This window comes from Lacerta agilis, chromosome 4 (genome assembly GCF_009819535.1).
Source record: "Lacerta agilis isolate rLacAgi1 chromosome 4, rLacAgi1.pri, whole genome shotgun sequence".
In the NCBI taxonomy this organism is placed as follows: Eukaryota; Metazoa; Chordata; class Lepidosauria; order Squamata; family Lacertidae; genus Lacerta; species Lacerta agilis.
Window position 1 is genome coordinate 49,944,868 of NC_046315.1, and position 13,498 is coordinate 49,958,365.

Sequence of the window (13,498 nt, forward strand, 5' to 3'; positions counted from 1 at the left end):
GCATCTTAAAAAGCAAAGACATCACCTTGCCAACAAAGGTCCGTATAGTTAAAGCTATGGTTTTCCCAGTAGTAATGTATGGAAGTGAGAGCTGGACCATCAAGAAGGCTGATCGCCGAAGAATTGATGCTTTTGAATTATGGTGCTGGAGGAGACTCTTGAGAGTCCCATGGACTGCAAGAAGATCAAACCTATCCATTCTCAAGGAAATCGGCCCTGAGTGCTCACTAGAAGGACAGATCCTGAAGTTGAGGCTCCAGTACTTTGGCCACCTCATGAGAAGAGAAGACTCCCTGGAAAAGACCCTGATGTTGGGAAAGATGGAGGGCACAAGGAGAAGGGGACGACAAAGGATGAGATGGTTGGACAGTATTCTCGAAGCTACTAACATGAGTTTGGCCAAACTGCGGGAGGCAGTGAATGATAGGCGTGCCTGGCGTGCTCTGGTCCATGGGGTCACGAAGAGTCGGACACGACTGAACGACTGAACAACAACAATGCCACCTCTGGGAACAGAACACACATGCAGACCAACAAACAAATGGTGCAACAGTAACTAAGTGGAAAATAAATTTGTAATAGTGCACCATAACAAAGTTGGAGCAGTGAACTCAGAGTCTGTATTACCTGGGTAAATCTGTAGATTTAAATATTATAAATAAAATCACTGAATCATAGAATTGTAGAGTTGGAAAGAACTATGAGGATAATCAGTCCAACCCCATGACACTAAGATTAAGAGTCCCCTGCTCTACCAACTGAGCTGTCAAATTATTAAACGTGTTGACAAACTTCCCTACCTGGAGACACCTTGCCAACTTTCTACCCCCTCGAACTGTGCGCTTCTAGTGTGATATATAAACAATCAGTCCCATTTTGTGCTCTGCGTTAATCAATATGCAGATGTTTAGCAGTGTTTGTCTGCTACAATAACATAAAACTTGCAGTTGCTGCCCAAGAATTGGTGTTAACTTACACAACAATGTTAAGATGATTTTAGCTACGTTTAAGCTAAAATGGGATTGTTACAGGCTGTACTTTTTACACAGCATTGCCATTTAACTCAAATGTTTACACTTATCCTTTTAGGCCCTACTGTATATACAAACTAACAGAGGATTACACTTCATGCATGTGATGAAGCAGGCACTAGACCATCCCATAATAAATGTGCTGAGTCTATAAGGTGCCACAAACCTCTTGTTGCCTTTAATGAATCTGCAATCCCTTGCGCAATAAGAACGCAACAAGGGAGCCACTTGAACTACCGGTAACTGCGTAAATGGAGAAAAAACTGTGTTTGAAATAATTAATCCCCTAAAACTATGCGGATTGCTGCTCTTTTCTTTCAAAGGGCTATTCTGATGGACAAGGGTTGCGGGAGAGGAGGGAATCTCTGCGACCTGCATCTTCCTCAACGGAGCGGTTAAAGTTAATTAGGTAAAGTTAAAGGGACCCCTGACCATTAGGTCCAGTCGTGTCCTCCGAGCACCTAATTTTGGTGGAAAACTGAGCAATGTAATTCACTGGGGTGGTGAAGCAGTACGTACTCGGCTATGTAAATCAGCAACCAAGAAAAAAATCCGGGGGGGGGGAGAGGGGAAGGATAGCTGCTTGGCCCATTCCCAGACACGGATTCGCAGTGCTTTGGCCCCCGGGGGAGCTGGTGGGGGGAAAGCGTTTCGGGAAAGGAGTGGCGGAGGGAAAGCAACCGATGTGGCGAACACGTGGAGAAAGAAGCCGCTGCATCGCCCTCACCCTTCATGGCGGCGCTGGGGTCGCGCAACGTGGACTTGAACTGGGTCCCGGTGAGCTCCGCTGCCTCGGTGCCGCGGGCCCGCTTAGGTGGCGGCAGCGGTTTCTCCTTCTCCTGCCGCTTGGCCGAAGCCGGGCTTTTGCGCTTGGCGCCCATGACCAGGAGCAACCGCGACCAGCCGTCGAGCGGGGAGAAGAGATAGAAGCCCCGGCTTTGCCTCGCTGCTCTCTGCGGCAGCCGGAAGCGGTCCGGCCGCTGTTCTTTCCCCGGGAAACTGGGAAGCAAGATGAAGGTTCCGCTTTAGGCCGCTTAGGGAACTTCAGAGGAAGCCGCTGAAAGAAGTCCTTCGCAGTCCAGGGACCAAGAGACCGAAACCCACAGCGGCCCCTTCTGCTTCTTCAGATGCAGCCGCCATCCCAGATCCCTCTTTGTCGTGCTAACTTGTGTCGTCCCCACCCGATGTATTCGGACTCCAGCGGCTGCCAGGGGTGGTGGGTGCAGGAGATCTGCTTCGGGAGAAGCGCAACAGGTTCCCCTGTCCTGCCATAGAGGCTTTTTCGCTGGTTGCTGCCGTATGAAGTGAGCGGTGCACGAGGGCGCGCACGCTCTAGGGGGCCCACCGAACCTAGAAATCTTAAATTAGGATGCGCAAAAAAATCCACTCTGCACACTAAGTTAGATGATAGCGTTGGTTTGTTTTTGTTTTTTCTCTGACAAGTGTTTCTACTTCCGAAGCTTATCCGCTGTTACGATCGAAAGAGATTAGCGGGGATTTCTTGGAGGCTAGTGGTGTCAGCGCGAGTGTCTTGACTTATGACATCTGACTTTCTGCTACTTTTGAAGAATTTTCTTGCTACTTTTGTCAACTCTGGTCTTCAATGATACGCTTTCCTTTACCGGTGCCTGTTTTTTCTCTGTCCGGCAACCGTAGTTGTTTATATTTTAAGAACACAGTGGTAATTTAGAGGCTCACCTACTGCTGCTGTTTGCTTTTCTTTTATCATGGTTTCTCAAATGTTTGCCTAAACTCTCCAAAGTGGAGCTCTATATGTTTCTAGAAGTATTAGATTGCCATATATAAATGCTGCTATTAGCAGAGTGAGGTGGCAAATAGGTTTTCTTTACCCTTATGTGTGCTCTCTACTGCCCACATTTGTTTTCCTGGGCATACGGTTTTGCATTTAGTGGGGACGACAGAGGATGAGATGGTTGGACAGTGAGTTTGGCTAAACTGCGGGAGGCAGTGAAAGATAGGCGTGCCTGGCGTCCATGGGGTCACGGAGAGTCGGACACGACTGAATGACTGAACAACAAAAAATTACATCACTAGTAGTATTTTGTTATTTTTATCTTGCTGCATAAAGTAAAAAAAAAAAAAAAAACTTCCATGCTAGCGGAAATGTAATAAAGAAAGTGGAGATTGAGAACTCATGCTCCTCCAGATGTTGCAAACCTACAACTCACATCATCCCAGAAGGTTAGCGGTTGGAATCCCCACAACGGGATGAGCTCCTGTTGTTCAGTCCCAGCTTCTGCCAACCTAGCAGTTCGAAAGCACGTCAAAGTGCAAGTAGATAAATAGGTATCGCTCCTGCGGGAAGGTAAACGGCATTTATGTGCGTTGCTCTGGTTTCTCCAGAAGCAGCTTAGTCATGCTGACCACATGACCCAGAAAATATGTCTGCGGACAAACATCAGCTCCCTCGGCCAATAAAGTGAGATGAGCACTGTAACCACAGAGTCGTTCATGACTGGACTTAACTGTCAGGGGTCCTTTACCTTTTTTAAGGCTATCAATGACTGCTAGGCATGAATGTTATATACTTCTTTCAGAATCGGAGGCAGTATGCCTCTGAATACCAGTTGCTGAGAAATAGCAGCAGGAGAGTGCTATTGCCCTTATACCTTGGTTGTGGACTTCTCATAAGCATCTGGTTGGCTGCTGTGAGGAACAAGATGCTGGCTAGATAGGTCTTTGTTTTGATCCAGCTGAGCTCTTATGTTTGGCCCCTTCCAGCCCCGCTATTCTCCAGGAGTATACATAGTCAAAAGTGTTTTCCCCACACCATTTACACAAAAACATACCCTTACATTCCATGTTAATTGTTTCGGAATAACTAAGGTTGCAGTCATAAACATAGCTGCCATGGAGTAAGTCCCATTGAACTCAGATATGTGCTTCTGTTTAGACATGTTTAGGATTGCACTGCACATCCCTAAGCAGCACTCTTCCACTTCAGCACAAATTCTAAACTATTTATTGGCTTAAAGTGTTCCCTTGAGATTTATTACCGTTGAAAAGGTTAAATTATCATGCAAGCATGATACTCAAAACACCTTTTGAACTTTTTACTGCTAAGAGAGCAGAATGTAAAATTAATCCTTGTAAATGAGAGTCACATATTTCAAGTTTCTCCTCTTCTTCATCCATTGTTGGTTATAGTTACTTACACATATTTACTTCCTTGTGAAACATGTCTATGAACCTAGCAGTGTTTATATTTTTCCAAGTAGTATTTAAGAGGTGTGGTCTGCTAGTCTGTTTTTTTGTATCCAGGGTCTAGGAGATTAGTGTATTAAATTTGATTCTGCAATCAAGTCAATATACAAAGTGAATGTAAATCTTACTCCAGCTAGAATGTATATTCAGTTGGAGTATCATTTACGATGCAGGGGGCATACACTTTACATGTTATTGAAACTAATCAGTTCCTCACCCCATCATTAGTTATGAGGGACTTCTTCACAAGCAATGCCACCTTGTAAACTTTTTTATTTTGTATTTTTGTTTACTAATATTGCAGTTAGGATTATTTCCTTGCTGATTGTGCATTCCTATGCTATATAAATCCAGCATGCCTATCCCACACCACCACCAGAACAGCGAGGCAATCCTGCATAAAGTCTACTTAATAGGAGAGCAATAGATTGTTTTACTGGTCCTGGATAAAAATTACACAAGCATCATGCTAAGGATAATGTGCAGACACATGTCTCTCTCTCTCACACACACACACTTTCTAATAGTGTTTTATTAATGTGTTTTAAAAGGGAGAAAGAGGGAAAAGATTTGACACTGCATTCCCAAAACATCACTGCATGTTAATACAGTACAATCCAGTCAACAATAAGCACTTTTATTTCTATTGATTTTTGCTTACAGGCCTGCCATTGAATTCAGTAGGACTTAAAACCTTGGTTGGATCATATTCATATAATGCAGTGAAAAAGTGAATAAAATAATAACCTCCAGGAGAAATAGTGAAAATCTTTCATCAACATATTGTCTTCATAAAATAAATAAGAGGATTATTTGTACAGCAGGAAATACAATTAACATGTGATTGCTAAGGATCTGATGTTGTAGGAAGCTACATCAGACATAAAACAAAACCTGCCAGCAGGCTAATGTATATCATATTGCTACTTCAATAAAATGAAGAAAGCATCTGGAAACCATAGGGGAAATGTTAGGCTCTAGTAACAGCAGTTGCAAACAGTTAATTTAGGACCCTGAATTATACTGAGTTCAATAAAACCATCCTAGTGTTGAGCCAGGCCGCAGTCCTTTACAGTAGACATGCCTAGGATTGTGCTATTAATTAACTTTTAGAACTAGAATGAACAATCCCCTATCCCTCATTATTCAAAGCTTTAACTAAAGGGAAATCTGTTTTTCCTCATTGAAATATGCAAGGGCATGAAGAACAGGATCACTGCAATTTTTGAAATTTTAATTTTATACAGTAATGTAAATGAAAAATAGAATTTGTGGGACTTTTGTTAATAGTTCTGGAATATCTATCTATCTATATGAAAAGTTGTCTTGGAATGCTTTGTTTATTCCCATTTCCATAGAAACGGAGACTGAGTCTGCAAACATGGGGTGCCTTCTTTTAAATAACCACCATATAGTGATTATTTTAAACTACTTGCTTTGTTTCAACTAGCCATGACATTCATTTCCATAGAAACAGAGCCAGAAATGGCAGCTGAGTCGTTAAAACTTTTGGGGGGAAGATTTACTTGGTGCCAAAGTGCAGGGAATAAAGTACTTTAAAATGGTCTCACTGGTGAGAAACTTCTGTAATTGGATTCAGACAAACAGAAATTTATCAGACAAAGGAAGAGACTGAGATATTTAAGAGAGTTGAAGGCATATCAGCAAGCTTAAAAAAGTAGTGACAGATCTCCATAACTTAAAGTGCTATTACAGTCATGGTGAACCTGGCTGTAAATTTATCAATAATCTACTATAATCTACATTCTCGGGTTCCTCTTGTTTTTATGACTGTTGCCTTAGAAAGAAAAAAAACCAGACAGTATTAATTTCATTTGTGTTAATATTGAGCAAGCAAAGGTTGGATGGTCATGTGTCATGGATGTTTTAGTTTAGATTCCTGCATTGCTGAGGGTTGGACTAGATGACCCCTGAGGTCCCTTCCAATTCTATGATTCTGTGAAAACGTGACATGAGTTTTAAATTGGAAGAGAGAAAGGGATTGAGAAAGAGTCAGTGTAGTATAGAAGGTAGACTAGAAGCTGGGAGACCCAGGTTCAAATCTCTACCTAGACCTCACTACGTGACTTAGTCATTGTCTCTAAGCCTACCTCGCAGGGTTGTTGTGAGGATAAAATGGGAAGTATTGTGTATGCCACCTTGAGCTCCTTGATGAAAGGTGGAATATAAATGCAATAAAGAATAAAACATAGACATAATATGAAACTGCTATTCTGATTATTTTTTTATTTATATTTATAGACTGCCCTAAGAGTTCTTAGGGTGGCCTACATCAACAGCACAATATAAAATTCAGTAGGAATGAAAATTTAAAACTGCATAAAAACTTAGTTGCAGAATTTAAAAACCACTTTAAGACTTAATAAGAGACAAGGGAAATGAAAAACATTGTGTTTGCCTGGCATGATTGCATTTGGAGCAATCATGCAGGGTTCTTGGTAGCAAAGAGGCCTATGTGTGTAGCCTTTCTGTTGTAGATGTTCATACTCAATGCATGGACATCAGAGGTTGCTGTTGACATCTGTCTGTCTCAGGAGACAATGGAAGAGTGTGCTTTGGGGATGAAGTCAATTTGTTGGGCAGTTACAGCACCTGTTGTGGCTGTAGAGACCAATGTGGGAGAGACGTGAAGGGAATAAAGTAAAAATATACACTGGTACCATTATAAATACACACCAGCTATTACCAAATAAAATCCACAAAGCATTTAGAGGCTATATTGAGAGGTGCTGAAGAATTGCAGAATACTATACTACTTGTCCAATACTAATTGCAACTATCAAGAATAGTTGTACAAACTTGTAGTACTTTATTAAATGTTGGTAAACTGTGCAAATGTATATTCAGTATCACTTGCATCAGCAGTTGCCAACGTCATCACAGCCATTGCCACTGGTGCAGGATCATTACATGTTACAATCTACATACCTGAAGTGTGTTAATTCTTACACAGAAATGTTTTCATGATAGGAATTTAAGTTTCATTTCAAACCCGGGAGTATAGGTGTGTGTGTGTGTGTGTGTGTGTGTGTGTGTTTAGCAGAAATTACGGTTTGTGCTTGTATGTATCCTGGGGAAATGCAGGTACATCTTGCTTCACACAGTATGGCTTTTTCCTACAGTCTTCATCACCCTATTGGAAAAACTCTACACCACCAACTGTGAAGTGTTGTGCCAATGTTTTTATTTCACCATGAGTGATAAAGCAGCACCATGTTCTGAGAGTGTACATTGATACTAGGAGGCGAAATAATATGAAATGACTCTCCTGTGCTTTCTATCCAGCATTTGCAATGCGATTTATACATAACATACTAAGAACTTTAATGGGAAAAGGATTGCAGCCCTAGTTCCATTTTTACCTGCTTCCATTTTTACCATGCAATCCTATACACGTCTACTCAGAAACAAGCCTCAGTGAGTTCCAAGTGGATTTATGCCCAGCCCTTCCTAGGAAGGCCCTTCCTAAACAAATCCGTCAAGGTAACCTACTGAGCTATCCAGGCTGATAAAGATAAACCAGTTAAGAACAAAATAATAATTATAGTAACATTCACACGTGCGCACCAAAACCATAACCTCCCCAGACGTTGGACGCAGAAGGCTTTAATTGGCGGCGTCTGCTGCGTGAAAGTTACCAGATCCTGGTCCTCGCTTTCAAAGCAGCAGCAGCAGCAGCCGTCCTCAGAATGGCTGTGGCGTTTTCCTTTTATTTATTAGCTGCTGTGCTAAGTGTCTTTCGTGCTAATCTTGCAAACTTTTGGGGAAAGGGGAAAAGGGGGGGAAGTTGAGGGGCGGGAATGGTAAAGCCGAGAGAGAGAGAGAGAGAGAGGAATGAGCCTGAGAGGAAGCAGGTGATGTTTACTAATCGGGACGAGGGCTGGGAGGTGCTGCGTGGTCGGCACCCAGCGACTGACTGGCTGGCTGGCGTTGGCTTTTCGACGCCAGTGCCAGCGGCGGCTCTTCCCTTTCTCTGCCATCCCTGCGCTCTCGCTCTCTCTCTCTCTCTCTCTCTCTCTCTCTCTCTCTCTCTCTCTCTCTCTCTCTCTGACACACACACTCAGCGCCTCACACGCACTTCACTTTTCCAGCCGGGGGCCAGTCAGTGCTCGCTGAGAGGGACTTCCTCTTCAGGGAAAGAAGCTGCGCGGGGACTTTTTCCCTTTCCCTGTCAGGCGCCTTGCCCTTTCCTTCGCTCGCTGAGGCGGTGGCGGCGGCGTCCCCATTCCCAGGAAGGACAGGGACGCACACTCTTTCTTTCTCTCTGTCTGTCTGTCTTTCTCGGCTGGGGGCCGGAGCCGTCATGTGACCGGCTTGGGCTGCAGGGACCCCCCCTCCGGCTCCCCCCGCGCCATGAGTGAACTGGAGGCTGCTGGGCAGCATCCAAGCCGGCGCCAGGTAGAGCTCAGGCTGCCGCTCAGCCTCCTCTCCTGCTTGCTCCTGGTCTGGACCAAAGAGATCGCGGCGCTGGCGGACTTCTCAGGTAAGGGCAACAACCTCTGCGCCGGGTGGGCAGTGGTCAGTCCCATCTCAGCAGCATCGCCAGACAGGGCGGCCAGCAGGCAGGTGGGCGCGGGCAGGACCAGGGAAGGGAGTCTCCCTCTCAAACGGGCTGGATGGTTCAACAGCTGGCATATAGGCACACTGCAGGGACGGTGGTTTTCCTTTTTCTCCACCTAAGGCAGTAAATTCAACAGGTACCTGATTCCCCCTGCACAGAGTTCAGTATGTAAAACTTCACTCCATAGTGCAACTACTTAAGGCTCTATTGAGGGGAAGGGAAGATATATTCTAATGCAAAAGTATTGATATATTTTGCTTAATACTTAAACCTGTTCTCAGCTTATTTAGTTTTTTTGCAATCTCATTGAGAGAGAGAGAGAGAGAAGGGTTTTGCCAGGTGAACACAAAACATTTCCAAGAAAAAAACAACTGCATTAAATATCTTAAACTTGATGATGCTTTTGAAGTCCATTCCCAAAGCTGCCATGTGCTGTACATTAGCTAGGGTTGCTATATCATTACTTGGAGAATCCAGTGTCTCTTACCATAGGCAAAGTAATGTTCTGCCCACCATTTAATCCCCACAACCAACACCTATGGAACTGGAAGTGCAGGTGGATTCCCATTGAAGATGAACCAATATCCATTTCATTTTATAAAAGGGACTACTGGATGTGCTTCATTGGTAGACTGCATGCTGTGAATGAAGATGAACTCTCTGGAATGCTTAGCTGCTGTGGTATAGAAAACCCCCATATTGTCAAATATTGCTGCCTACGTCATTTTGACAGCTGAGCTTGTGCCAACCCCGGTACATGGGTCCCATAGGGATGGGGTGCAGTGAATGAATACATGTGACCCTGAATAAATGACCAGATGCATGGGGTGCAGCTGCTTGCTTTAGGCGTGTGTTTGCGAGGCTTTAGGTAGCTCAAGGCCAGGAAGGAAGTCTGCAGCCTAGAATAGTATCACTGTAAGTGGGTGCAGGTTCATGGCTAGACTAGAATGGCTCATAAAGAATAGAGGATGTGCTTTGAAAGATTTGCCATGCCTGCTTAAGAAAGCTACATTCATAAGTAAATGCCCTGGAAGATATAATCTGCAGGAGGCCAGACTAGGGGCACATGTAGACAAGATCATGTATGAATTATTTGCTGCTGAAAACTCTTCAGAACTAAAGTAGTCAGAAAGCTTTAAAAACCAACTAACACACCAGCACAGAACCAAAGAATACTATTTTAGTACTTGCTGTTGTGTGCAGAATGAAAACTCGAGCCAACATAAGAAACCTAAATATGAAACAAGGCAGAAATTGTTATTTTGAATTAATTTATACTGAAATAGCATCATACTGATGATCTTGTATATGCGCTCTATGAATTACAAAACTTTGAAATTGTGAATAGCATTGTTCTAAGCATATGATAGAATTGTTATACTGTACTGACATTATTGCCACAATTTAGATACAATGAAATATGTATGTTTCTCTGAGTCCCTTCAACTCTACAATTTTATGTTTAACTGAGTTACTTGTATTGAAGAGAATGTGGTGGATAAATAGATACAGTACTCAAGTAGTGCAATACTGTGCATGATTTGCTCAGAGGTCAGTCACATTGAGTTAAATGAGACTAACACCTAAGTAAGTGTGCGTAGGACTACTGTGTTGATCAGTGAAAGGTTAAGCTGTTTAAACTGGGGTGGGGGTGTCACAGCAACTGGAATACTTAAAACACAGCAGAGAAATAAGGCATTTAGTACTGTTTTGGTGGGACTTGCTGACAAATATTATTATTACTATTACACCAAAACAGGCTTCTAGATAAATTCTAGAGAAACCTTTAGCACGGCTTAAATGTACCAAAACTCAGACCTCCACTATGAAGCCAAAGGGCAAATATGAGTCAATGGGAATTCAAAGATTTTCCTCACCCACACAGCCTTTAAAAAGATCCATGTATTAACCCTGCAGCCTTCAAAAGGAACACAACTTAATCAAGAATGCTAGATCTGCACAAGAAATGGACAATAAGAACATGGTTCTTATTCTTCCCTTTCCCTCTGAAAGTAACATTACAGCACTACAAGGCTTTGGTAATTAATAAGTACCTTAAACAAAATATAAAAGAGAAAGCATAAGACACAGCCTAGTGCCACTTTTCAAGATTTAGTCTTTGCCTTGCTATGCTGTAGGCAGCTTTTTAAAAAATTACTCCTATGATCGGAGTTTCCTAGCTGGTTGCCAGAATTATACTTATGGCCCGCATTAGCAATCTGGGAAACCCTGAAATGAATGGGATCAAAGTTAATTGTAACTAGCTTGATTTCACTCAGATTTAAGCCTAATTTAAGGGCCAAACTAGATGTGATGCGTGCCACATAATTTGGCTTTGTGTAGCTGCTTTTTATTTAACAAAATTGTCAATAGGCACTTTCCTTCCATTGCAAATAGCAAGCAAAGATGGAGGTTGGTTCCTATGTCAGGGTTAAATCCAGCTCCCCTACCACAATGCCATAGCCCCAATCCAGCTCAGCCTTCACCCTGGGCTATTTGTTAAAAACAACCTGCACAAGGCCAAACTACAGGACAAATATTACCTGTAGTTCTTTTGTACTGAGCTCTATAAAAGCTGCATAGGTGAACTACCTGAGCCAGTAACATAAGGTCTAATGATGTTGTTGTTGTTGTTGTTTAGTCATTTAGTCGTGTCCGACTCTTCATGACCCCATGGACCAGAGCATGCCAGGCACTCCTGTCTTCCACTGCCTTCTAATAATGGGCCAGTGCAAATTTGAATGTGAAATGATCCCTTGCATTGAAACGAAGGTTATCATCATTTCCTTGAGCTACAACCTCTATACATGCAATACATGTAAGACTGGGTTGTAAGTCTTACTTTACTTGCATATAATTTCATGATAGAGAATATTGACAACAACACCAGAATATGATCATAAACTATTATGCTGTGCTGGCATGCATTGCAGGGTATTTTATTTGGCACTGTGCATGGATGTACTAGAGTAAATACTCAAAAACAATGTGCCAAGTTTCCCTTCATCCATTCTTTTTTATTTTTCAATAGGACTCAGGTTTTGAAGTGCCTAAGGTTATAGTTCTTGGAAACAATCTCTGTTTAAATTAATGGAACTTACCGTTCCAGCAGGGCAGTCCTATGGTCCCAGTATGCTGAGTAGCTACTAAACTAGAACTAACATTGACATAACATTGTCATGAACCTATGCCCAACTAGCAGCAGAGTCAACACCACAACAATAACTTGAGCAACAAACCCTTAATGTAGCAACATTGACCATAGTAACCTTATTATGTAAAACCCCCATAGTAACCTTAGCAACTCCACAACCAACTACTGGTCACAGTGTCATTCACTGATGACATCCTCATGTTATCCATGTGCAAGGGCACCCACCAGAATGCAGCAACCACATCATCGCCCTATCAAGTATAAACAAAGCGCAGAAGGAATAGACAACTGCACAATCTATGGCCCGATTGCTAGGAGGAATGTATGTAGAATACAGAGGCTCCCCAGGAAAAGAGTTCGAGTCCTGCAGGGGTGCCAATGATTTCATACACATGCAGTTTTAATGTTGCACAGAGCATGCACATGTGCACACAGACACATGGAGCTGAAGGAAGCCTATACTTCGGGTTACATACGCCTCAGGTTACATACACTTCAGGTTACAGACTCCACTAACACTGAAATTGTGCTCTGGCGGCACAGCGGCAGCGGGAGGCCCCATTAGCTAAAGTGGTGCTTCAGGTTAAGAACAGTTTTAGGTTAAGAACAGACCTCTGGAACGAGTTAAGTACTTAACCAGAGGTACCACTGCCACCTCATGAGAAGAGAAGAATCCCTAGAAAAGACCCTGATGTTGGGAAAGATGGAGGGCACAAGGAGAAGGGGACGACAGAGGATGAGATGGTTGGACAGTGTTCTTGAAGCTACTAACATGAGTTTGGCCAAACTGCGAGAGGCAGTGAAGGATAGGCGTGCCTGGCGTACTCTGGTCCATGGGGTCACGAAGAGTCGGACACGACTGAACGACTGAACAACAACAACAACAACCACTGTAAGTGGGATCTAGGAAGTTGGTCAGAATTAAGAGGATATGTCTGAGTCAGTGAAGATTGTAGTAGCCCAGGCAAAGTCCCAGCCTGAGCAGAGAAACCTTGCTATTAAGGCAAATCAAAGGCCAGCCTGGATGCTTGGAGCTCATCCAGTACCTCCAATTGCTTTATTGTTGTGACTGGAGGGGGAAATGGTGGGTATGTGAAGCATTTTTTGTGGGCATAATGCTATGCCATCAGGGCTTTTTTCATCAGTTCCAGCACCTTTCAGGTGGATACCATTGCCATTATAAGAGAACAACGAAGGTGTTCATGATGAGTCTGGCACCTCTTTTCCTATAAAAATAGCAGGGTATGCCATCATAATTGGTGGGATCAACCACTGAATGAATATAGGATTCTGGTCAAGGTTCATTTCTGCTTCTCTACCTCTCTCCAGTGGCCTCTCACAATGCGAAGAAATCACTACACAGACATTATTTACTGACAGCATAGTTTTGTGGTTTGCCAAAGAGCTTTGAAGTATCCTATACTACCCAGGGGGCATAACTTGAAGTTGGGATTGCCTGAGGGCACTCTCAGGCTGCTTACTTATAATGTATAGCAGACTCCCCTA

The 13,498-nt window shown here is 43.1% G+C and overlaps 2 protein-coding genes across 3 annotated transcripts in view; one reads left to right on the forward strand and one right to left on the reverse strand.

The window, feature by feature from the left end:
* Positions 1 to 1,937, reverse strand: part of URB1 (URB1 ribosome biogenesis homolog) — a 48,876-nt gene extending 46,939 nt beyond the window's left edge. Inside the window, exon 1 of the mRNA XM_033146916.1 lies at positions 1,759 to 1,937. Coding sequence (XP_033002807.1) covers positions 1,759 to 1,912 — 154 coding nt within the window. The 5' untranslated portion in view covers positions 1,913 to 1,937. The remainder of the gene's footprint in view (positions 1 to 1,758) is intronic.
* A 6,172-nt stretch (positions 1,938 to 8,109) lies between these two features.
* The window catches only part of EVA1C (eva-1 homolog C), a 43,096-nt gene continuing 37,707 nt past the window's right edge, over positions 8,110 to 13,498 (forward strand). The window contains exon 1 of one of the 2 annotated variants that reach the window (XM_033146919.1): positions 8,110 to 8,131. Coding sequence is in view for 1 of the 2 variants with exons in the window: in XM_033146918.1 (XP_033002809.1) it covers positions 8,631 to 8,760 (130 nt within the window). In the remaining variant the exon portion in view is untranslated. Of the gene's footprint in view, positions 8,132 to 8,312; positions 8,761 to 13,498 lie in introns of those variants that run through there. The other variant, XM_033146918.1, reaches the window with a different exon arrangement.